The sequence below is a fragment of the Panthera pardus genome, unplaced genomic scaffold (genome assembly GCF_024362965.1).
Source record: "Panthera pardus isolate Hobbes unplaced genomic scaffold, ASM2436296v1 HiC_scaffold_269, whole genome shotgun sequence".
NCBI lineage: Eukaryota > Metazoa > Chordata > Mammalia > Carnivora > Felidae > Panthera > Panthera pardus.
In genome coordinates, this window is record NW_026526842.1 from 60,455 (window position 1) to 87,797 (window position 27,343).

General features: G+C 36.2%; 1 protein-coding gene across 1 annotated transcript in view; it reads right to left on the reverse strand.

Moving 5' to 3' along the window:
* Positions 1-27,343, reverse strand: part of EFCAB13 (EF-hand calcium binding domain 13) — a 99,388-nt gene that overhangs the window by 41,749 nt on the left and 30,296 nt on the right. Inside the window, exons 8-13 of the mRNA XM_053891235.1 lie at positions 23,037-23,180; positions 16,566-16,637; positions 10,274-10,768; positions 8,108-8,245; positions 6,795-6,866; positions 1,010-1,153 (exon numbers count right to left, since the gene is read on the reverse strand). Coding sequence (XP_053747210.1) covers positions 1,010-1,153; positions 6,795-6,866; positions 8,108-8,245; positions 10,274-10,768; positions 16,566-16,637; positions 23,037-23,180 — 1,065 coding nt within the window. The remainder of the gene's footprint in view (positions 1-1,009; positions 1,154-6,794; positions 6,867-8,107; positions 8,246-10,273; positions 10,769-16,565; positions 16,638-23,036; positions 23,181-27,343) is intronic.

The window sequence follows — 27,343 nt, forward strand, 5'->3', positions numbered from 1 at the left end:
AGTAATCTGCCACCTCATTATATATGTTTCCTTATATGTGTGTAGATACATTTGGAAGTTACTTATCCTGTCCTATCAGTCAATTTCTCTATCCCTGTGCCATTTTCACACTGTTTTACTTACTGTAACTTTATAATGAGTCTTAATATCCAGGGTAGCAAGATCCCTCCAACACCACTCATACACCCTATCTACGTTTTTCTTCCTCAAGAGTGTTTTAGCTACTCTTGATCTTTGTTTATGCATACAAATATTAGAATCAATTCATCAAAAAAGTCAGGGTTTTATTAGAATTGCTTTAGATAAGTAAATTAATTATGAGAATTGGCAGACTTGGGGGTCTCTGAGTCCATTAATATGGGATATATTCCAATTTATTTAGGTATTCTATAATGTCTTTTAACAAAGTCTTATTTTCTCACGTAAGGCACATAACTTACATTTGTTCTATTCCTTTTTTGCTTTTCATTATGGAAAAATTTTAATACACACAAAATAAGAAATATATTGTAATAAAAGTTCACATACTCTTCCTGTACTCTTCACATACTCTTCATGGCCATTCTTATTTCATCGATAGCCCCACACACTTGTCTATCTCACAACCACCCTTTCTCTTTAGAAAAGATGCTGCTAAGTTATAAGGGTATAGATACTCAAAACTAGTACCTTCCTTATGAATTATAGGCTTTGGCATAATAAAGAGTCGTTTGTCCCATTTAATGACTTCTGTCCTGACCTCTTCCTTGTCAGAAAGCAAAACCACAAACTCTACTTTCTTTTTGTTTGTACTTTTGCCTATAGGAAAAAAATGTCTGGAAAGACTGTTAATACTGGATATTTCTGGATCATGGGATTTTGTGTGTTTTGTTGTGCTTTTGAGTATTTTTCTGTATTGACTTCATTTTAATGGACTTTTTTCTAATCAAAAAAATAAAGTCATTATTCTGAGGGAAAAAAATAGCAAAGTGACCATCTTTTCACATGTGTCAACCCAGTTTTCACTTACTGTCAGCTTCAGTCAACTCTGTGATCTTCTCAAATTCTGGCTTAGAAAGGTAAACTCCAAAATGCTGAAGACAAGTATTCATATCCTCATAATCAATATTTTCATCTTTAATTTTATCAATGGCTTTAATGACATCAGTCAACACTGAAAATAAAGCAGTATGCTAATGAGTATTAAATATAAGTCAAAAAGAAAACACCAATAGTAAGATGAATTTTAGTTCTAACACTAAATAAACAAGCATAGAAAATAACTTCAGAAATGTTATATATGAAAAGAATTACCAGAATCTTTAATACTGAAAACCAACAAAGTACAAAATGAGAGCCAAAAATATATTCTACTTTGCTATAATCTCTGTATCGAAGGAAGTGCCAATTTAATTGCAATTTAAGTGCACAGGAACAAAAATATTATACAATTTCCCCATTTAATTTTCTAACAATTTAAAATTTCTTAGTAGTCTGTTTCTCAGTAGCAGATACAGAAATAAGTAGAAAACTTTCAATCCTGAATAATGAATTGGGGTAAGATTTTGTAGCAATACATGGCTCAGTCCCTGGTTAATCTTAGTTTATCTTCTGTGTACATAAATATTATCACTTGGAAATAACTATCCCACATGTCTTTTTATGATACTTTGGAATATATGCTTCACAAATTTGGGCAGTATTCCCTCCATTAAATTTAAACAAATTTTTACTGCAATGAAAGCTTTAATGTTTATTTTTGAGAGAGAGAGAAAGGCACAGCATGAGTCAGGGAGGGGCAGAGAGAGAGGGAGACACAGAATCTGAAGCAGGCTCCAGGCTGTCAACACAGAGCCAGACATGGGGCTCAAACTCAGGAACGGCGAGATCATGACCTGAGCCAAAGTGGACCCTCGATCAACTGAGCCACCCAGGTGCCCATGCAATAAAATTTTCTTAAAATAACTTAGAAACACATAGAATTATTAAGGGGGTCGACAGGTATGCACGCGGGTGTGTTTTTGTGTAAATTTTGGAACAAACTAAACTCAAATAGATTTTCTCTAATAGAAGATTAGGATAGGTAAAGTGAGGAAGCTGGGCAGTGGAGGGCATTAAAGCCATTATCAGGAGTTAATCGACTTTAGGCAGTCACTGGACGTCATTATGGATTACTAAACAAAGAAATGATCAAAATGATGTCTGAATTAGATGATTCTTAAAATGATTCTTAAAAAGGTAATTTTTATGTATAAATATGTAGAACAAGATATATGATACTATCTTGTGAAAGGAATTTTTAGATGAAAAAAATTCTCACTTAAAAGTAAATAGCTGATGGGGCACCTGGGTGGCTCAGTTGGTTGGGCACCTGACGTCAGCTCACGTCATGATCTCATGACTCATGGGTTTAAGCTCTGTGTTGAGCACTGTGCTGACAGCTCAGAGCCTGAAACCTTCGGATTCTGTCTCCATCTCTCTCTGCCCCCTCCCACTCTCATTCTCTCTCTCTCTCAAATATAAATAAACATTAAAAAAAATTTTTTTAAAAAGTAAACAGCTTGTGAGTGACGTCAGTAAGATGGTTGAGTAGGATGCCCTGGACCCTTCTTCTCCCCACAAACACACTGATTCAGCAGAAATTAAAAAATAAATTCCTTTTGTGAGAAATTAGAAACTAACGGACAGGCTCTTGTATCCCAGGAGAATGCAAAACCAGACGTACTGAAGCTGGTACAGAGATTTGGGACACCCTCCCACAAGTGCTGCCTCCAATGCAGCACCATATGATCCAAAAAAGACTCTAGCTCCCAGCTTCACCCAAGGGGAAGAAGAGTTTGGTCCACATATCCAGAAATTCAGCTTTTCCAAAATGCCTCCCCAGAAGATTGGCGTCTGTTTTGCCAGCCTTGGAGCTCTGATGGGTCTAGCACAGTCCAGTATTTGGGGTAGAATAAAGCGATGGCTTGGGCTGGTAGAAAGCAGTGATCCTCCCCTCTGTTCAGCACAGGATTAGATTAAAATTCCGAGCTCTTAGTTTCCTCCTGGAGAGGTAAAGAGTTTATCCAGCACATCAACTTTTTCAGGGCGTCCCAAAGAACCATCAGCTATCTTGTCAGTCCTAGAGCCTGGGGAAGGAAAAAGGTGGTAGAGGCCTAGGGCCTATCAGGCTGGGCCGATGGGTGGGGGTCTTCTCCTGTATAGGGACAGTATGTGAGGACTGGGAGAGCTGCCTGCTTTTTCTCTTGCACAAACACCAACACAGAAAGTCCAAATGGAGATTTAATGACTAAAAAATATGATGACTGAAATTAAAAGTTCAGTGGATGGACTCAACAGCTAAAAGGAGGAGAGAAAGGTAAGAATCAATGAATTGAAAGCAACTGAAATCATCCAATGAACAACACTGAGAAAATAAACTGAAGAAAAAAATGAACAGTTCCAGAGACCTGTAGGAATATAAAAATGATCTAACATTTGTGTCCATCAGAGTCCCAGAAGAAAAGAGACTTAAAAAGGCACTCAAAGAAATAATGCCTGCACACTTCCCAAATTTTTATCAAGAGACATTAACCTACAGATCCAAGACGAAAGTGGACCTCAAACAGGATAAATCCAAAGAAATCCATGTCAAGATCCATCATAATTAAACTTCTGAAAACTAAAGACAAGGGAACATTTTGAAAGCAGCCTAAGAAAAACACTATAGGGAAAGAAAACCAATTTGAATGACAGAATTTCCAGCAGAAACCATGGAAGCCAGAAATAAGTGACACAATATTTTTCAAGTACTGAAAGTAAAGAACTATCAACGTAAAATCCCATATTCAGAAAAACTATTTTTCAGGAATGAAGAGGAAATCAAGATGTTCTCAGATGAGAGGAAACTAAAAGAATTTGTTGTCAGTAGACCTAAGAATGGATAAAGGAAGTTCTTAAACAGAAAATAAAGGATAAAACAAAAAAACTCTGGAATATCAAGAAGGAAAAAAGAAAATGGTAAGTCAAAATATGGGTAAATATAGTAGGCTTTCCTTCTCTTGAATTTTTTAATCAAGTCTGATGGTTGAAGTAAAAATAATACCACCCGATGTGGTTTTAAATATATATAAGGAAATATTTAAGGTAATTATATCATAAAGGAGGGAGGGATGTATATGGAGATAAGACTTCTGTATTTCACTTGAACTGGCAAAATGATGACACCAATAGTGTGATAAGTTATGTATATATACCTGAAGCAACAACTTTAAAAGGTATACAAAGAGATATACTCTGAAACACTATAGATAAATCAAAATGGAATTCTAAATATGGGCAAAAGATTTGAATATATATTTCACCAAAGATATATGAACAGCTAGTAAGCATGTGCAAATAAACTTGACATTATCAGTCATTAGGGAAATGCAAAATTAAAACCATAATGAAATTCCACTACACAATTATTATAATGATTATAAACAAAAAGATAATACCTAAATGTGGAGGATAGGAAGAAACCAGAATCCTTACACATTGCTGGTGAGAATGAAAATGGTACAGCCACCTTGGAAAACAGTTTGGTAATTTCTTTAAAAGTAAAACATAAATTTACCATATACACTAGCAATTATTCTCCTAGGAATCTACCCAAAAGAAATGGAAACATGTCCACAGAAAGACTGCAATGCAAATATTAATTTCAACATTATGCATACCAGTCCCAAACTGCAAATAAGCAAAGGTCATAAATTGGTGAACCATCAACAAAATGGAATATACCTATAAAATGTAATATGGACTTATTTAACCATACAAAGGAACAAACTACTGATACATACAACAACATGAATTAGCCTCAAAAAAAGTGAAGTCAGGCACAAAAGACCACATGTTTTATGATTTCATTTATATTAAATGTTAAAAAAAAAAAAAAGGCAACTTTATGGAAACAGAAAGCAGATCAGTGGTTGCCTGGGAATGGAGGTAGAGATTAACGGTAAATGGGCACAAGAGAATTTTAGGAGTGAAGGAAATGTTACAAACCTGGATCGTGTCCACTTCTGATTATATATCCCAAAGAATTGAAAGCAGGGGCTCAAAGAGGTATTTGCATACTCACATTCACAGCAGCACTAGTGACAATTGCCAAGAGGTAGAAGTAACACAGGTGTCTATTAATGGATGAATGGACAAACAGAATGTGGCATATACATGCAATGTGATACTAGCACGAAAAGGAAAGAAAAATCTGGCACGTGCTACGACATGGATGAATCCTGAGGGCATTATGATAAGTGAAATAAGCCATTCATTCATAAAGACAAATACTATATGATTCCACTCAAGTATCTGGAGTAGGCAAATTCACAGAAACAGAAAGTAGAATGATGGTTGTCAGAAGCTGGAGAGGCACAGATGGGTAGTTGTTGTTCACTGGGTATAGAGTTTCAGTTTTGCAAGATGAAAAAGTTCTAGAGATTCGTTGTACAACCGTGTGAATATACGTAACCCTAATGTTATTGAACTGTACAGTTACAAATGGTTAAGATGGCAAATTTTATGTTACGTGTTAGATACCACCATTAAAAATAAATTTTAGGGGCACCTGGCTGGCTCAGTCCAAAGAGCATGAGACAATTGATCTTGGGGTTGTCAGTCTGAGCCCCATGTGGAGTGTAGAGATTATTTAAATAAATAAAACGTTAAAATAAGATAAATTTTAAAAACAGTATAATGGGGGAAATGGGAGGGAGAAGTCGGCTACAACCAAGACACTACTTCACAAAACAGCAATGAAACGGTGACTGAGTTCGTGAATGAATGATTACAAGGTAAAGCACTCAAGAAATTTGCTAATAATTGTCTTTAAGAACACCACTTAAGCAATTCATCGTAACTGACAAATTATAATGTAGCTTTTTTTTTAAGTTTATTTATTTTGAGAGAGAGAGAGCACACAGGGTAGGGGCGGAGAGAGAAAGAGAGAATCCCAAGCAGGCCCTGTGTTGTCCACAAGAAGTCCAACACAGGGCTTGAACTCACAAACTGTGAGATCATGACCGGAGCCGAAACCAAGAGTCGGACGCTTAACGGACTGAGCCACCTAGGCGCCACAATAATGTAGTTTTTAACATGAGACTTCATGTAAGTATAAGAGAAAAATCTCTTCCTTTGGATTAATTTTTCTCTATCTGAGAAATCCTTTGGGAAGACACAAAAAGCTTATCTTTCATTTTTAGCGTATGAATAAACAAAAGGAAATAAAAACAGCAAGGCTTAGTATCTTTCATTTCTCATTTTAATCTTGCTGAAACATATTTAATTATTTGCATAAAAACCCAAAATCATTGCAAGCAAAAATTTTTAACAAACTGATTGTGGTGTTGATTGTATGACTCTATACATTTCATGAAAATTAGTGCATGAGTGAGTTTTATGTATGTAAATTATAGCTTAATACAGTTTTTTTAGAAATGTTCTAAAACAAGGGAAACAAAACCAGTATTTCATTCAAACAAGTTCCTTATAAAAAAATTAAAAATCAAATCACCCATCAGTTGCTAAAAATGGGGCTAATCACCTGTTGGAATCCCTCATTACCTTACTATACATTTATGTAGTACTTTACGGTTTTTAAAATCCATCTAACAATTCTGTGAGGGAAGCAAGTTAGCTATCACTACCCTAATACATCAAGTTTTCATGGCTTGCCTGAGAATTTCAGAACTATTAAGTATCTACCCAAAAAGCAAACTCAGTTCAGTTGAACCTCTTTTCAACCTAACCACTTCTTTCCTTCCAAATCATTTTAAAATAAATTTCCTACCTACCATCACATTCAGGAAGACTTTGCTCCTTGGAGAGAGCGCTCATAAAGTCATCTAATTTCACCATTCCATTTCCTGTAAAATAAAGACTTTAGATCATGCATTCTTTATATTTTTGCATAAAAGGTAAATTCATAGTTTCATACAACTATGAAAAAAATTACTTCTTCACTTCATCATAATTCTATTTCTCCTTTCATATCCTGTCTCCCTAGATGAGTCTCTGAATTAGGTCAGTTCGTTTCATTTTGATAATTACTCAATAATTTTTAAATACCTATTATAAAGTGCAATGGACTGAGCTAGGTCCTCAATTTTTGATAGATATAGGAAAAAGGAAAGGTGACCATATAGATGGACCATGAGAAACTTAAGGAGTCTATTTCATACCATCATGAAAACCCAGTCAAAATGCTATCCATTAAGACACCTTGACAATACTGACCAATCCTGACAGACCCAAGTGTCCCCATTACTATCAGCTGATCCAATTAACTACCTATTTTTAGATATACACCCTCCACAGTGATCCTACCAATCCTGATAAGCAACATGCAAGGGCTCAATAATTTTAGTAGCACCTACACCTTAGGTTTTTTTTTTTAATCTTCTTTCCCATTTGCCTTAGCTAAGAAATTTTGCTCAGGTTCTAAGAATTCATTTCTAACATATTCCCAAGTCAGTCTTTCCCCAAAATGTTGCCTCTGCCCTCTCCTCAGCTGAACTTCTGTTGTGGATGGGTCTTACTTAATGATAAAACAACTTCTCCAATACAAAAGCTCTTCCTGGAAACTTAAAATCTGCCTTGAACTTAGGCTGGTGACTGGGATATGCTATTTAACATCTAGATGCTAATCATCTGCCTTGATTGGTTAAGTACCATTAGCCCTAAATTCCTAGTTGTAGCACTTCCTTACCATTTTGGAATCTCCGGTTATTTCTTCTTGGATGCTTAGGCTATTTGCTCAGAGATTTTTGTACCCCTTGGATTTTGTGCTCTTATTGCCTGAACCTCCCTACAACTGGGCCAGCCTTTCCAGTACCTGTCCCATACGGGAAGGCATAGCTAGGGATAGTGATAGAGTGTTACATAACAGTTCTGAGATATAAAAGGCCTAGTCCCTCCAAACCAATGCATTAGGGCAGATTTTCCAGGAATTTTTTTTTCCACTTTTCATTTTTATATCTGTTCTTTTAGAATCTTCTTTAGCATGGCCCATTCTGTTCCATTCCTAGTTGAGAACTTACTCCATCATTTAATACTATCCCATAAAAGTATCTAATTTTTTCGAAAAGTTTGGTATTATCAGTCTCACCATTTTGAGTAGTCTTTGCCACAATCTCCTTGAACTCTTTGTCTGATAAAGTAACTCCTATTGAAGGCAAAATGGATTGAAGTTCTTCTGCAGCAATGTAATTTTCTTGGAGTTTATTAATAGCGTCACAGATGTTTTGTAAATATACAAAATGTAGAAGACTATTCAGCCACAGAATTTATGTGTCTTAAGCAATAATTAGCACCCAAAGTCTTTAGCAATTAGAAAACAAGTTTTATCTAATTATTATTACTTCATATGACTGCTTTTTTCTTCATATTTCTGTTGTAGCTTACATTATACCTAAATATTTCCCATATAGCTCAAACAGAAAACAATCTTGAAGTTCTATAAATGTTTATAAACTACTTGTTTGGAGGAACAGACTGTTCCAGTGACCCAGCCAATGCTGCTTGGTTCTGATTAAAATATAATGAACGAGTTCAAGAGATCACAACAACAAAGTGTTTTGTTTAAATTCCAGGATTCCAAGCAAACAATGAGAGTTCTTCCCCTTCCCATCATTTTAGGCTACATGTTTTCAGTTCACAATCTTCAAAATCATAAAATCTTAGCAGTAGATACGCATGGCCGTCATGAGTCCCCTAATATCATGCACTGAGATAGGCATAGTATCACTTCTCTGTAATTCCCACCAAAAATGCATAACCTGAACTTACAAAGAAATATAAGGAAAACCCAAAATGAGGGACATTTTACAAATTAACTCGTCAATACTCTTCGAAAGTGTCATGGTCATGAAACTATCCTAGATCAGAGGAGACTAAGGGACACATGACAACTGAATGTAACGTGTGACCCTAGATGAGACCTTGAACCAGGAAAAATACATTTATGGACCAATTGAAAAAAATTGAATAAGGTCTTCAGAATAGTAAATAATATTGTATCAGTGTCAATTTCCTGATTTAGTTCACTGTACTGTGATTATACAAGATCTGAATACCTGGGAAAACGAGATGAAGAGTATATAGAAACGTCTTTCCCTTTGTGTAATTCTTATGATTTAAAAATTATCATAACATGAAAAGTTAAAAATGTTTTTAAAATGTATATGAAATGACAGTCACATTTCAGAAATGTTCAACTACCATCAATTTATCTTGAGAAGTTATACCAGATAAACTATTTCACACTTCTCTTTACAAAGAATATTAAGTATGGCAAAGGTTGGCGACACCAGCAAGATAGATAAGCACTTTCTTCCACAGGCTTCTTCTACCCATGGGCTAAATGCCTACTATTCCACTGTTCCTTTAACAAGTGTTTTAATCTTACTGGAATATAAAGAACTCAGAATTAGGAATGAGGCACAGAGTAATAGTAGTGTATCAGTAAAGGAATCAGAAAGAACATTGTTGTGCCTCCTTAAAAGAGCACATTTTCTGTTCAACTGAGTTGTTTAAAATATGTATTACTGTGTAAGAACCACTAGTATTTCACTAAGCACTCATTTTAACAATTACCTTCAATATTAAATGCAATAGAAAGATAAGTTTCTTTCAAGAAAATAAACAACTTAAGTAACTTCAGCCAAGGACTATAGGAAGGAGTATTTAATTAAGTTCCACACACAGGACTTCTGTGATAGAGGTACCACGGAAGGAGGAAACTATATATTGGTTGGAAAACCTTGCTCATCTTTGAGAAAGACCATAAAGCCCTGGGGACCCAAACTGTAAAATAGTAGTTATTTTATCTTTCTTCATATTCCCATGTCCAAAAGAGATGATATCTGAAGCATTATCATATATTGGATATGGATATCATATATTTAAATTATGGAACCTGAACAAAAATTTCACATAGACTCCTTACATATTTAGTTTAAAAATTATAAAATAAGCATTTCCAAAAGAAAACAGGCCCTCTATTTCTAGGGAACTTGAGTGAGTTGAATTAATCTCTGAATAAACTTCTTGGTCAAAGTTAGGCATCTGAAAAAGGGAACACAACCATCTAAAAAGGCACAACTTAAAACCACTGTGTTGTATACACTCATCTATATACCAGAAGTGGTGATTACTCAATAGCACTGACAAATGAAATGCAAACAACTGTCTAATCAATGGTTAATTCAGCTTGTTTCTGGGATGACTCAAGAACTCAAGGACCTATATTTTGACTTACATATATGATACTGACCCAGAGCATTCACTGCAATCTTTTCTTTCGACGAAACCTGTTTTAGGAGACTGGAATGCCTTCTCACAGCTGGCTTCTGAAGTTTGGGGATACTAAAATTATCACTTTTATCCAGAGACTTTTTGAGGCTTGTAATGCTCTTCAAGCTATGTGACGTAGACTTTGAGTCATGAATTTCAATCTTCTCTGAACTTTTCTTAAAGTTTATGCCATCCTTTGAATATGGTTCCCAGAATCCTGTATCACTGCTATCAACCCCATTTAGGAATTTTTTTATTTGCAAAGGATTTTTTGATCTTTTAAGTTCAAGGTAATCATTATCCTCCATAATTTTATGATATTGGAGGTGTTTTCCATTTAACTTTGGGAATAATGATGGTTCACGTAGTCTGGAAGAGAAACTGCTTTTCATCCTATACTGTGGATAACATTCTGATATATTTGATGACTTTCTGTTTGAAGTAGATTCATCCAAGGCTGATGATTCCATACCTGCTAAGCAAGAGAAACATATTTAATTATTCTATTTACCTGTACCATTTGTAATAGTTTTTAAAAAGTAACAACTAAGTCCTCATGAAAACTATTCAAGAAATTATCAATTGCTTAAATAAACAAAGTTTAAAAAGTTAAATAAGGTTAATATGTTGAAAAACTAACAGAGCTGATAACTAAGACTGAAATATTAACTAGGTTAAATATAATCTTCTGGTTTAATATATTTAAATTCTTTTATCCAAAGCTATTTGAAGTTGCACCAAATCAAAAGTGATAGCCTACTGAAGGTTGTAGTTCTCATTCCCCACTCTGCCAATTTTGAAAGATTATAGGCTAAATATGCCAATACAGCTACAAATCCCTTAGTTATGAGCATACTGAAGTATAAGGAAGTTGGAGTGGGGAAATTTTTATTTATAAAATCAGAATACAGGGGCACCTGGGTGGCTCAGTTCGTTGGGCATCCCACTTCGGCTCGGGTCATGATCTCACTGCTCATGGGTTTGAGCCCCACATTGGGCTCTGTGCTGACATCTCAGAGCCTGGAGCCTGCTTCAGATTCTGTCTCCCTCACTCTCTGCCCCTCCCCCACTCACGTTCTGTCTCCCTCTCTCTCAAAAATAAACATTAAAAAAATTGTTTTTCATTTAACATCAGAATACAAATATTTACTCTCCTAAAGATTCTCAGTACTTGTGGGAAAAAATAGTTTGTATATAAAATAACCTCTTCAGAAAAATATTAATACAATGTCCCACTGGGGCTTCCTTTATAAAATTCATCTGATGGCTCAGAATAGTACCTTACATTTGAATAACACATTTTAAAGTATTTCAAATGTTATAATACTTGATTTTATGATAGACTATTATTCTCCTCTTAGAAGTTTAAAATATGTTTGATCATTGAGGGCAAAACTTATAAAACATTGTCTGAAGTTTTCAGTGTGTATAGTGGTAATACATAATAAAATTACAGCTTAACGGAGGGAGGGTAAAAAGATCTATATAAGGGTAAAACTTCTATATTCCACTTGAAGTGGTAAAATATTTATTTTAGTATACTAGAAAAGGTTAAGTATGTATACTATAATCCTTAAAACAACCACTGGAAAAATACAGAGATATAGTGAAAATACATATAGAATAAATTCACATACTAAAAAAATGCTCCCCAAAAAAGAAGGGAGAAAATGGTTGAAAAACAGAGGAAAAAACAGAAAACAAATAATAATATGGTACACCTGGTCTGAATGTATAAGTAATTACATTACATATGATCTAAACACTCCAATTAAAATACAGGAATTATACAAATAAATACAAAAAACATCACCCAACTCTGTGTGGTTTACAAAATACTTCAAAACTGGTGATATAAGAAGGTTAAAAGTAAAAGGATGGAAAATACTTACCATCTAAGCACTAATCAAAAGAAAACTGGAGTTATATTAGAATCAGAAAAAGTAAACTTGAGAGAGAAGAAAATTACCAGTGATCACATACATATTGCATAATGATAAAAGAATCAGCTCACCAAGAAGATAGAACTATTCTAAATGTGAATTCACCTAGCAACAGAGCTTCAAAATGCATGAACCAAAACCTGACAAAACTGAAAGGAGAAATAGACAAATCTACAATTATATTTGGAGACAGTGTTCCTTTCTCTATAACAGAACTAGTAAAAAAAATCAGCAAAGATTCAGAAGAATGAATAACATGAATTATTATGCATGGGAGTGGGTATGTGATTATTAGTAATATCTATGTCAGAAAAGAAAAATTAATGAAAAAACTTCCACATCAAAGACAAAATTAGAATTCAAAATAAACTTTGAAACGTTCAGGTAATAATAGCAAATTGAACAGCCTTCAAACACTCCATTTAAACTAAGGAATTTTGGGGATGCCTGGGTGGCCCAGTCAGTTAGGTGTCCAACTTAAGCTCAGGCCATGATCTTGCGGTTTGTGAGTTGGAGCCCCACATCAGGCTCTGTACTAACAGCTTGAAGCCTGGAGCCTGCTTTGGATTCTGTGTCTTCCCCTCTCTCTGCCCTCCCCGGCTCGCTCTCTCTCTCTCTCTCTCTCTCTCAAAAATAAACTAAAGGAATTTTTAAAACATCACAAATCCATAATAACAAAAAGAAGAGGAAAAGAAACTACTACAATTAAATTTTGGAATCTGAAAGCTGATGAACTTAGTAGACCTGAAAAGGCTGAACCATAAGGCAGAATGGGGAAAGCCAAGAAGCAACCCAATTCATAACACAAAAACTCCAAAAGCTCATAAATTAGTAGCATTTAGGTATCTCTAAAAGTGAGGGTAAGAGTGAAGCTAAAAAGAAAGAACTGGTTAAAATCCCTTTAAGTAGTAATTTGATACCTAGGGTCTCTTCACACGGCCAGATATTCACTTTTATCCACTGGGCACAGCCAGTTATTGATCTTCTCCTACACCAGCAGGAAAGTGACAATTCATCAGAAAGGGTTAAACACAAGGTCTCTGGATTATGGAATACTAAACACAATAGAGGGTAGGAGTATTACCTGCAAAACTCGGAGGGAGGCTTACACTGAATAATGGGAACTTCAGTCTTTCGTCTTATTTAACACCTGGAATTCTATGAAGCAAGGCTATACCTCCGGGAAGGATATTCAAAGTTTCTTTGAACACTCTGACCATCTCAAAAGGAAATATACCCTAAAGACAGTCATATTAAGGGTTTTCCAGGCAAATAGCCCAGCCAGACCACCCGATAGCAGGGTTTCTCAATCTCAGCAGTACTGGCATTTTGAGACAGATACTTCTTTATTGAGAGAGCTGTCCTGTGTATTGTAGGATACTCAGAAGCATCCCTGGCCTCTCACCACTTGATGCCAGTAATACAGATTGTGATGACCAAAAATGTCTCCAAATGTTTCCAAATGTTCCTGGGGGAAGGGGAAGTTTGGGGCAGGGGGCGGGGGAAATCTCCAAATCATCTCTGGTTAAGAATCATTATCCTACAGCTCATAATCAGCTAGTTTTGCCCTCAGTCTCAGAGCTTCCAAATAGCTTTTGAGTTCACCATTCTCAAATATGAGTAGACAACCAAAGATCACCAGACATTTGAGGAACACTCCTAAAATGAAAAACAAACAGAAAAAAATAACTTGGAGGAGACAGAATATGAATGAAAAAGGAAATCTCGAAAGCATTGCAACAGAAGTTCTTAGTTGCAACAGAAGATATTGTTTGTGGAACAATAGAAATGCCCATGAAATAAGAGGAGGATATTATAATAAAATAACAGAGGGGAAAGAAATTATTGGAAATTTAAAAGTACAAATGAAAAACTAAATAGAAGCATTGGAAGATAAATTTAAGGAACTCTATCAGAAAACATAACAAAGAGTGGCACCTGGGTGGCTCAGTCAGTTAAGCATCCGACTCTTGATTTCGGCCCAGGTCATGATCTCACAGTCGTGAGATTGAGCCCTATGTTGGGTTCTGCACTGGGTGTGGAACCTGCTTAAGATTCCCTCTCCCTCTCCCTTTGCCCCTCTTCCACTCTCACTCATGAAATAAATAATAAATAAATAAAGCATAACAAAGAGATAAGAGAAAAAGGTTAAAAAAAAAAGGAATCATCCCATTATGTCACATATCCAAATATCTAGAGTTCCACAGAGACAGAAAAAATAGAGGAAAGGAAATCATCAACAAATTATTTTAATTTTCCAGAATCAAAGGACGCTGTATTAAGCACAATCGTTACAAAGAAACTTCTTTCAAGGAGACTTTCAGAAGACTAGAAAATATCCTATATGCTTGGAAAAAAAAAATCAGTGTCAAAGTCAAGAGTCAGAAAATTTTGCACTTCAATGGAAATACTGAAAACTAGAAAACATAGAAAATTATTTACAATCTAGAATTCTGTACCCAAACTATCAATAAAATATGAAGACAGAATCTGTCATAGGAGGAGAGAAGTGAAAAGTCTCCAGCATGTTAATGAAGAAACATCTCAAGATGACAGTTGCACACAAAATGTAGAGGGCAACAAATTCATACTGAAGAACATCAAAATACTCTAAAGAAGATTTCTTCAAGAAGACAAAACTACTAGAATACCTTGTGCAGACAAACTTACGAAGAGGATATTTAGACAGTTGGCAGAGTCTAAGCTTCAATCAGTAATATATATACTTTTTTTTTAAACCAAGCAAATAAGTAAATAAGACAACTCAAAGAGGGAAAAATTGTACAGAAAGAGAAAGCAGCCACAAGATACTTACATGTGGCTCAGCAGTGAATAGTGTGTACATAAATATATTAACATAAATACAGAATTAAAACTTACTCAATTACCCTATGACTATATTAGGAGGATGGATAGGTATGGGAAGTGGATGTGGTGGGGACAGGGAAAATGAAACAGAGCTAAATCCTTATTTTTCATATTAAGGAGTTTACTAGGTCTACCCAAAATTTTAAAAAATCAACAAGAAGCAATACAAACATGTTATTTACAGTCATGAAAACAAATATCAGGTAATCAGCTAAAATGTTTGCCTCTGGAGAAACTGAGGAAAGGATCAGGCAAGAGGCTGCTCTATTTGTAGCAAGTTTATTAGAACTATATAATTCTTTTTTCTAATCTTTTTAAATCTTTATTTATTTTTGAGAGAGGCAGAGACAGACTGTGAGCAGGGGAGGAAGAGAGAGAGAGGGAGACACAGAATCCGAAGCAGGTTCCAGGCTCTGAGCTGTCAGCACAGAGCCCAATGCGGGGCTCGAACTCACGAACCGTGAGATCACGACCTGAGCTGAAGTCAGACACTCAACCAACTGAGCCAAATTGAGCTTAAAATTATACACATAGATAATCTTGACCAAAGGATGTCCGGACAGAGAAAGAAAAGGGAGTGACACCATGTGTAATAGGAAGAGATTTTTAAAAACATACTTAATGGAGAAAAACAAAACTAATCATGAATGATACTGAATAATATACTAAAAACAATTTTTAAAAAATGTTTTAATGTTTATTTATTTTTGAGACAGACAAAGCACAAGCAGGGGAGGGTCAGAGAGAGAGAGGGAGACACAGAATCTGCAGCAGCCTCCAGGCTCTGAGCAGTCAGCACAGAGCCTGATGAGGGGCTCGAGCTCACGGACCATGAGATCATGACCTGAGCCGAATTTGGACATTTAACTGACTGAGCCACTCAGGCACCCCTATATTAAAAATTTTTAACTGTCAATGTCAGGATGTCAGAATGACCCACAAATTGCAAATTACATTTTTTTTCTTAGTGTTATTATTTTGTTTTAAAGTTGACTTCATGTTGCAAAATATTAAGGGAAAGATAAAAGAAAGTTATGGTAGTTACATAATCAATACTGATTAGGTATATTTAGGATTTAAACTTTTATCTAAAGAGTTAGAGTAATGGGGGGGGGTGCACACGGGTGGCTCAGTCGGTTAAGCGTCTGACTTCAGCTCAGGTCGTGATCTCGCAGTCTGTGAGTTCGAGCCCCGTGTTGGGCTCTGTGCTGACAGCTCAGAGTCTGGAGCCTATTTTGGATTCTGTGTCTCCCCCTCTCTTTCTGCCCCTCCCCCGCTCACGCTCTGTCTCTGTTGCTCTCAAAAAATAAATAAAACATAAAAAAAAATTTAAAAGAGTTAGAGTTAATGGGGTCAGAGAAGGCTTTCAGATTCCATACGATAAAACCTACAAATTAGGATTTAATTTAAAGGCAATTTATTTATAAATAATACTTGCTGTAGCAACAAGAGCTCACTTACAAAAATCTTCATACTGGTGCTGTAGTTCATCCAAAATAAATAGAATATCTCTAATATCCACCATGTGGTTACCTGTAATAGAGTTAAGTTCAAGTACTGTTATTTCTTTTTTGAACACAAATCTAGTTTCCATCCCATTCTAATACAAAAACAACACAGAGATGTGTGAAAGTAGGAACAGAGGTTGTGAATAATATCTAGAATTGTTAATAGCTCAGTATACACTGAAAAATAAAAGACCATTATTTTCTTTTTCCCTTAATAAAAGAGTTTCCCATCAAAAGAAATTAGTCACATTTTAAGCTCCACAGCTAGGTAATCAGGTTAATATTTCATTCATTTAACAAATAGTGTTTTGAGGATTTACTATAGGTAGAATTTCAAGTTTTAGCTCTTTTGTCTTTCTCACTGGATTGTGAGCTCTTCAAGAGTACAGGATGTCATTTGTTTCCCCAATGCCTAGCAAATTATATACTTCCTAGCACTTAAAAACTAATTTTTTTGAGGGGCACCTGAGTGGCTCAGTCAGTTGAGTGTTTGACTCTTGATTTGGGCTCAGGTCATGATCTCAGAGTTCATGGGTTCGAGCCCCACGTTGGGCTCTGCGCTGACAGTGCAGAGCCTGCTTGGGATTCTCTCTTTCCCTCTCTCTCTGCCTCTCTCCCACTTGCACTGTCTCTCTCTCAAAATAAATAAATAAACTTTAAAAAAATTATTTTTTAAAAATTATTTTTGATAAAACAGGGAGGGGGACAAAACATAAGAGACTTGTAAATATGGAGAACAAATTGAGGGTTACTGGAGGGGTTGTGGGAGAGAGGGTGGGCTAAACGGGTAAGGGGCACTAAGGAATCTACTCCAGAAGTCCTTGTTGCACTATATACTAACTAATTTGGACGTAAATTTAAAAAAATAAAAAATTAAATAAAAAAAAATATTTTTGAATGAATAAATATACTAAAGGCTGTAAAGAATCATGCAATGTCTACATTGTGGATAGCAGTAAACCATTTACTTAGCGTCTTACACATGTACAGCACTCCCATAATTATAACTTCCTATCATTCCTGCCCTTGCCTCTGTCTAAAACCATTTTCCTTCTTGGACAGTGTATGACAGAGAATGGGGTCAGAGACAGTGACCTCAAATAATGTTGTTCCAATTGGACACCCAATAGTTCTTGCCTCCAAATGTCTGACTTCGCTTGACATTCAAGGTGAGAAAGACCAGGTGTTGACTTACCTACTTATAAAAATACTAGGTTTGTTCTTCAGCCTATGCCTAAAAAATCAACTATTCAGTTATAAGCATAAGCAAAGACCCTGAAAAGAAGATGCCAGTTTTTAATGCGCCTTTTGAGTCAAAGAATTATATACACTATGGTTTTGGTGTTGGGTAAGTGTGATTCATTCTGCTTCTTTGAAAATTGGTAAGCTATGTCAGGTCCAGGACTTTAAATCACTGCAAAGCAAGTAAGTATTTGACCCAACCAAAGAAGTGCTAGACCAATTGATGTTAAGTTGCCTTCTGATTAGAACTGCTTCTTACATTCTGGGGTTTTTTTTAATTATTTTTAATGTTTATTTATTTTTGAGAGAGACAGAGACAGAATGCAAGTGGGTTGGGGCAGAGAGAGAGGGAGACACAGAATCTGAAGCAGGTTCCAGGCTCTGAGCTGTCAGCACAGAACCTGACGTGGGGCTTGAACTCACGAGCCACGAGATCATGACCTGAGCCGAAGTTGGACGCTTAACTGACTGAGCCACCCAGGCGCCACTCTTACATTCTGTTTTTTTATTTTCTTGGTATTTATTCTCATTCTGTTCTTGATTGTGGTTCTAACACCCCAGTGAACTTCTGGAACTTCTGTAGAGTCCATATCCCAAGTTCTTAGATCAAAGCATAAGTCCTAAAATAATTCAAGGCTTCAACCCTCAAACTCGTGAATTTGATCTGTGTAAAGTTTCTGTTGGATCATCCACAAATTAATCCAATGGAGAAGGCTGTATTGTTTATATCTGGTCTCTACTTAAAGAACTCCCCTTTCTTGAAAGAGGTCCAACATTGACCAGTGAGCATGCAGTAGCCAACCATTTATAGATTTACTAGCTCTCGCTCAAATTCATTCCTTCTTCTATGCAATGACAAATACTTCTCACACACCTCTAAGACAAATACTATCCATTTATATAGTCTCTGGTGGCCAAATAAGCATTACAGAATCTGAAATTACTATTTTGACCCCTATCTAGCTTATCAAAACCTCAATGAATAATTCCTGATTGAGACTGAGACAATCAGTATAGTTACAGGTAGCATTTACTTCATAAGAGAAGTTCAAAACAGCTTCCCACTCTTACATTTGTCCTTCTGGAGGAAGCTCATATTGGAACTTTCCTTTCCATTCAACCTGGAAAATGTAACTATCTAATGTGGAAAAAAAAGTATCCTAATCATCAAAATCATATTCAAGGCAACATTACTTTGAAGGTGTAAAATGACTATTAACACATTTCCATAATCTCCACAATAGCTCCACAATATCAAAGACCTTCTCATCAAAAATCGTGCTAGTTACTACTTTTCACCCAATTCAATTACTAGATCGGTAAATACCAGGAGAGAAAAAACTACTGCACCAATATCCTATCTCAGAAACCAAACTACCAGAACTGTCATCAAGTGATTTTCCATATTCCTCTTGCCAGATCTTAATGAAGCAAATGCTTATTGGACTTCCTTGCAAATTCCAGCGGCATTCCTCTTCATCATGCATACTCATGAAGATATTCTCCATGTATCAGTATTGCTCCAAAAAACCAAACCAAATATAGAAACAAGATGTTAAAACAGTACCTATACCAGGGTGCTACGACTTCTACTAGCAGGATAACCGACTTATATCACTCCTTACTTCAAAATTCCGTTACAGAAGAATCCATATCTCTTACCGGGGTAACCCAAAACTTTTGGCATTCTGAGGGTGTCCTTTCCTTTAATGTTTAAGTAAAATAGCCCCGACCCCACACCATACATTATATGAACAGCAATCAATACTCCCTCCAAAATTTGAAGATTCCTGAGTGTTTTATACTCTGGCGGTTGATTTTCGTTTTGTTTTCTATTCCCGTGGACTCCTGATCTCTCTCACATTATCACATCCTATAGGTGCTATCTTCTCTCCACCCCAAGCCTACCTAACACAGAACCTACAGACCTTTTTCCTTTAAATCCACCCACCACATGACTAACACAAGGCTATTGTATATAAGCAACTCTTACTAGATAACTTGAAATTAATGAGAGTAAGGGATTTCTTGATAGCACAGCAAGCACTACATAGTATTGTCCTAAAGTTCTACAGCCACTCTCTATTGATTGCTAGACCCCCATCCAATCTTAGGTTCCCTCAGTGTTCCTCTTCCAGCTGCCGATTAGCCACTGTTGTATTTTAAGTTCCTGTTGTTTTCTTATATAGAGTACTTTACCTTACCTTTTTGCTCAAACTAGGTATCTCCCAATAGGCTTTAGCTCTCATAATCAAACATACCTGTTAAAATGATTTTCCTAGTCAAAAGACAAGGACCTCCCCTATGAGGAATTTTACCTTAAGTCACAACCAGGTTATTAAAAATGACAAAATGAAAAAATCTTATTCTCTCTGGTTGGAGGAGATGGAGTGAAGGGTGAGACTTATTAATTCATTCAACATATATTTGTTGAGCAGTTAATATGTGCCACAAGCACTGTATGGAGTACTGAGGATACAATATTGAGCAAAAGTACACATGATATCTGCTTTCTTGGTATTTAGTCTTATTTGAGATACAGATCTTCACAAAACAATAAGAAATAGGGGTACCTGGGTGGCTCAGTCGGTTGGGCGTCTCATTTTGGCTCAGGTCGTGATCTCGTGGTCTGTGAATTCGAGCCCCGCGTTGGGCTGGCTCTGTGCTGACAGCTCAGAGCCTGGACCCTGCTTCAGATTCTGTGTCTTCCTCTCTCTCCCTGCCTCTCCCTCACTCACACTCTGTTTCTCTATCTCTCTCAAAAATAAACATTGAAAATTTTTTTTAAAAATATAAGAAATAAAAATGGCAACTGTGATTAGTGCTGTGAGAGTGTATGAGAACTTGACCTAGTCAGAAAAGTCATGGAAGCATCCTTAAAGAATAGAGTGGAGTTTAGATCCAAAGTATGAGTCGTAATTCACTAGGAGGGAAAGAATGCTCCAGGAAAAGAAAAGAATATATGTAAAGGCTATGGCAGGAGGAAGCCTGGTATATAACTGAAACTCTAAGAAGGCACAGTAAGCAAAGCAGAATGTGGTCTGAGATGACGCTGGAGATCTAAGGTAAAGGCCAGACATTGCAAGTCCTTGTATGTGACCTTAAAGGGCTCTTCATCCCAAGAAGTATTATTAGAGTTTATGCAAGGAGGTAACATGATCAGATGTGTGGGGTTTTTTTATTTTTTTATCATGTTTATTTATTTTTGAGAGGGGAGGTGGGGCAGAGAGAGAGAGGGAGACAGAATCTGAAGCAGGCTCCAGGCTCCGAACTGTCAACACAGAGCCCAACACGGGGCCTGAAACCACAAGCCTGAGATCATAACTTGAGCCAAAGTCGGACACTTAACTGACTGAGCCACCCAGGCGCCCCACAGATGTGTGTTTTGAAAAGATCATTCTGGCCATAGTGTTAAGGGGGATAAGACTGGGTGTGGGTGGGGGCACCTGGGTGGCTCAGTCGGTTGAGCGTCCGACTTCGGCTCAGGTCACGATCTCACAGCTCGTGAGTTCGAGCCCCCCGTTGGGCTCTGTGCTGGCAGCTCAGAGCCTGGAGCCTGCTTCGGATTCTCCCTCTCTCTCTGCCCCTAACCCACTCGCATTCTGTCTCTGTCTCTCTCAAAAATAAATAAACATTAAAAAAAAAAAAAAAAAAAGACTGGATGTGGGTGGACTTGTTAGGATGAACAGTGATGGTCCTAAGGAAAAATTATGGTAACTTGGACTAAGGAAATGGTGGAAAATAGAGAGATTTAAGAGATATCTAGAAGTTTAAAATAATAGTAATTCACAACGGTTGCATGAGGAGAACAGAGAAAACAGAGTTGTCAAGGATAATTCCCAGGTTTCTGCTTCCTATTTCTTGAGACTATTCTAGTGCCAATAGGTTCTATTTAATTCCTACAACAATCTATGAAATCAGCATAATTTTTCAGTTTAGCTCCCCAAGTACAAAGCCTAGAAATCCAGACCAGAATTCCATAAGCCAAAAAAAGAAAAAAAAAAAAAAAAAAAAAAAAAAAAAGCCACAGTGGTTTCATATGTAATTTCTGTTGCTTCTGGTAGAGCATGCCCTAAAGGCTATTTAATAATATGACTTGAGATTAAGCTTTAAAATCCCTATTTTATGGGCATCTTTATGCTCCAGAACATCCCTCCACTTATGTCTATCAACCCAGAACTCACCATAAATGACTACCTACTAAAATCCATGCAGCCTGGTTCTATCTTCACACTACATCCCAGCCACCAAAGACCCCCTAAAAGCCACCACTGACAAATGACAAAAACCTGTGGAAGCCCATGGAAAAGGATGCCATGTCTGATAATGTTCCTGCCATATTTACACAAACTGTTCCCTCAGTCTAAAATGTCTTTCTCATTCTTCATTACCACCTTCAACCAACTAACCCCTATTGATCCTTCAAGATTTAGCTCAGACATCACATTCTCTGATTATCTTTCCCTGGTGTTTCCAGTATACATTTGCAGCCTAACTACATTCTGTAACAGTATTTGCTATATACGACATTAAATTTTCATTTTATTTGACTCTTTCCACACTAGAATGTGAACTCCTTTGGAAAAAGAAATGTGTTCTATTCATCTCTGTATCACCTTGCATAGTTCCAAGCACAGTAGATATTAAATGACTGACTCATTAAATACATGGATAATCAATGAATCAATCATTTATCAATCCATTATTATCAGACACCCCTGGTGACATATAAACATGTAATACAAAACATCTGCTAAATATATTCATAATGTTTTTTTAAAAATCTACATTTTGCAAAGAGTAACTGAATAGCATGAGAAGATTGTGTAATCAAAGCTATCTAATAAAGTTAAAAATTCAAGAAATTTAGGTCTCCTAATTTGTGAAGCCAATGCCCTTGACATTAAAGAAACCATCTCTCCACAAACAAGAAATGGAAAAGAGAGGAAAGTTTGAAAAGAAAATAAATACATTTTTCTCTTAGATTTTTATCAAACATACCAAAATCTAATAATTTTAGAAATTTCTCATTTAATTTTTCTAGACTATCTCTTACCACAGACACCAGTAAGCAATGTTGATAGGTGGCAAGAGGTTAAGAATCAAGAAGGAGAGATAAAGGATGAATCAGAGCACTGATATCCAAGAAAGATATATTTACATAGTAATTCAAATAACTCACTGTCTATACTAGCATGTTTTATCACTTCCTGAAAAGTTTCAGGAATTACAGGAATATCCATGCTATCCAAAACAGCAGCCAGTTCATCAGTCGCAACTCGACCACTTCTTATCCTACAGAAAATCTTCAAGGCATTCTGGAATGCTGCAAAAATATAATAAACAAAGAAGTTATTTTATCATGAGAATCAACAGCTTTTCTTGGAGGGGCTGATTTTGTGTCAACAGCCTACCAGGGTACAATACCTTTACATAGGCATAGGGTTTTCTAAAAATTTACCTGCAAGTAGGCATTTGCCCAATTCCATTTGCCCAATTTATATTAGGACCACATTCCTAATATAAAATGTAATTTTTGCTATTATCACCATTGATATAATATTAGCAAAGATAGGTGGTATTTATTGAATGCTATCTATATGCCAAACATTGTGCTAAAAGCTATAGGCATTGTGCTAAAAAGCTCTGGATTATCTGATTATTCTGTATTCACTGCTTAGTTAAGCCTTGTAACTAAAATAATTTCATATCTATCAGTGGTATAATCTATAATAGCAAGGCAGCTTAATCTAAAATTTGAGGGCATCATTAATTGTTTTAAAATGTAATTTAGAAAAAATAGCGTAAAAGAAAGAACAGAATAGATGCAAAATTTCTCTTCAGATTTTTTTATATTACAAAGAGTTTAGCAATGGTTTAACCACTATTTAAAGGTCTTCTATTTCTCCACAGAAACTTCATTTTCTTATGCTAACAGTCCTTAACATCAAAAATGAATTGGAAAGATTTGCAACAATATGGATAGAACTAGAGTGTATTGTGTAAGTGAAATAAGTCAGTTAGAAGAAGACAAATATGTTTTCACTCATATATGGAATTTAAAAACACAACAGATGAACATAGGGGAAGGAAAGGAAAAATAAGATAAAAACAATAAGAGACTCTTAAATACAGAGAACAAACTGAGGGTTGCTGGAGCGGAGGTGGATGGGGGATGGGCTAAATGGGTGAGGGGTATTAAGGAGGGCACCTGTTGGGATGAGCACTGGGTATTATATGTAAGTGATGAATCAGTGGATTCTACTCCTGAAACCAATACAACACTGTATGTTAACTAATTTGACTTTAAATAAATAATTTTTTAAAAATGAATTGGAAAGAACACAGTTAAATGAAAATATTCATATTAATGAGAGAATTTTCCCTAAACAGATGTCCTCCTTAAAATCTAAACAGATTGATACCTGTGTCCTAATGCTAAATTTAAGTGATCCTCAGACTACCGCACCCCTTAATTTGATAAGGAAACACAATTCCCATAATCAACTTCAGAGAGCGAATCACTTTTTGTCAGACTACATTTTCTCGGAATTCAGGATATAACAAGCCTAGTGATCCACAAGTTCTTAGATTTGCCCAATCATGGAGGAAGAACTGGGCATTATTCACTCATCCAACCAACCAGTTGTTATTGACCAGGCGAGCAAAAGTAGCAGAGGAAGGACCTCTGAGAATCCTCTCCTCCATAAAAGCCGTGAGAACACGGACGCAAACTGTCAGAATCAACTTTTTTCAAAACTCTGGCTATAAATCAAAGGCTTAGAGTAATCCAAAGAGTGTTTTCTTTCAGAAAAACGGCTGAACCTCAGTAATAGTGAGCTTTGTGGCATTTTAGCTGGCCATTGTTCCCATCTTACCATCCCAGCTTCCCAGGAGCCTTGAAAACTAAGAGCCTACCCTCATGATGAAAAACAGCAGCCTGACAGCCAATGGAGAAGAATGAGTTTGGAACTTCTTCAAAGCCCCATTCTCTAAGAACTGTCATTATTAGACCTGTCTTGTGGCTCCCTGGAAGACCCTACTTGCCAAGCTGCCTTATTTGACCGGACTCAAAGCTTGCCCAAGGCAAAGAGCCTTTTCCCTGGAAGTACTCCTCAAACACAATCAGAGGCAATTAGTTAACATTATAACGGTCTGAAGTGGTGGGTAATAGTTGGAGCAAGCACTGGATGTTACATGTGAATGATGAAGCACTAAATTCCACTCCCGAAACCAGTATTATACTATATACTAACTAATTAGTTTAAGTAAAAACTTGAGACAAATGAACAAAAACCAGTCAGATTCAGGAGCCCTGCTCTTAAATGCTATTGCTGCTCTTCCAATGACATACTAATATTTTTTAGGATTAAAAAAAAATTTTTTTTTTGGGAGAGAGAGAACAAGGGAGAGGGGCAGAGGGAGGGAGGGGGAGGGAGGGAGGGAGAGAGAGAGAGACAGAGAGAGAGAGAGACAGAGAGAGAATCCCAAGCAGGCTCCATGCTTAATGTGGAGCTTGACTTGGGGCTTGATCCCACAACCCTGGGATTGTGACCTGAGCCAAAATCAAGAGTTAGATACTCCACTGACTAAGCCACCCAGGGGCCCCGACCCACTGATTTTTAAAAATCAAATAAACCCACAACTGTACAAAGAAGAAAGATAAAAGCAACACAAATTTCCCAACCAGGGCATGCAAAAATGATGCATTTTGATTAATATCCTACTTGGATACCTTTCTATGTCTCTTTACGTTCATCAACGATTGTGAACATTTCACTCAATTAAAACAGTACATATAGTATACTGCCTTTTCACTAAAAATATGCCATGGACCTATTTACAAGTCAATAAATGTAGATTCATGCCATTAAAAAAAAAAACAATTGGGGCAAATAATAGGCTAGCAAACAAGCTTAAAAGGAAAATCTGGGAAATGAGACGTCTGTAGAGGCCTTTGAAAAGTTCCAACATATTCCTGAGCATCTAGATGGCCACACACATAAACAGGTCTGTACCCAGGAATACCAGAGTAGGTTCTGAACTCTCAGGTCTGGCTTACGTTGAGGATATACACACGCAGGAAGTGAAGGCTAAGGAAGAGTTGAAAACTATCTGTCTGAGTGTTGAAGGCATGCCCCAATGCACACATAGGGTCCCTCTGGTTCTCCTCTACCTAATAACTGGCAACTAATTTTGACTTGAAAGGAACTTAAGGACACAAGCACACATATATAAACTATAATGTGAAAATAAATATGTATAAAATATAAAATATAAGAAAAGATATTCATTGTGAAAGTGTCTATAATAGGAAGATAATTAGAATCAATAAAGGATTAGTTAAATAAATTATAGTACATCTACATTTTTCAGACACCATGCAGCTATTAAAAAATAAAAGGATCGAGCACCTCGGTGGCTCAGTTGGTTAAGCATCTGACTATTCTGGCTCAGGTCATGACCTCATGGATTGTAAGATCAAGCCCCACATCAGGCTCTACACTGACAGCATGGAGCCTGCTTGGGATTCTATCTCCCTTACTTTCTGCCCTTCCCTCACTTGCTCTGTATCTCTCTCCAAATAAATAAAAATAAACTTAAAAACAATTTTTTTTAAGTAAAAGGCTGACCTACACTTACTGGCATGGGGAAAACTTTCCAAGACATATTACTCAGTTAAAAAAAAAAATCATGCTAGACAACAAAGTACATAGCATGATCCCTTTCTCTTACAGTATAAGATGATCATATTTTTCCCTTTTATTTTCTTAGGGTCTCTTGATTTCTAACTGTATGCTTGATCTTTTCACTTGCCTCTATAAGACCCAGGTACTCTAGTTCTCTTCTGCCTAGTAACTGATAACTCATTTTCTCTTACAAAATATGTAAATATATACATTCATAAATGCACATAATAAAAGATGCTAAAGTCAACATTAACTTTAATATAGGAAGGATTAAAGAGGGTATTTTACATTTATATACTATTATATTGCTTGGATATTTTACTAAAAATAGTGTATTTGAGAATTAGGCATACTGTTTTAAGAGGAAGAAAAGAAATTTGGCACTTCTTGGTTGGTCTCAGAACATTTGACCATAAATAATAAATAAGGTCAAAATAGAAAACCAGAACTTGAAAAACAAAGGAATACATGATAGCTCAACTGTGGCTCGACAAGCAGGCAGTACTTAGGCACCCAAACACACTTACAAATCTAGTCAAGAAAAAGCTATAACCTGAAAACCAAGTAGACAAAGAGGAAACCCAGTGCTATAGGAGTTAATCAAAATGCCAAGTAGGAAGAAATTCAAAGAGGGAAAGCAAGCCAAGCATCACATCTATATTGCTAATTGATGCATACGGTAATGTATTAAATAACATTCACTACATTAATGAATAAACATTAAAGAGTTTTACTTGCCTCTTGCTTCTTATCCAGGTATATGAAGATTATCACATTCATATATCCTTGATTCCAAGAA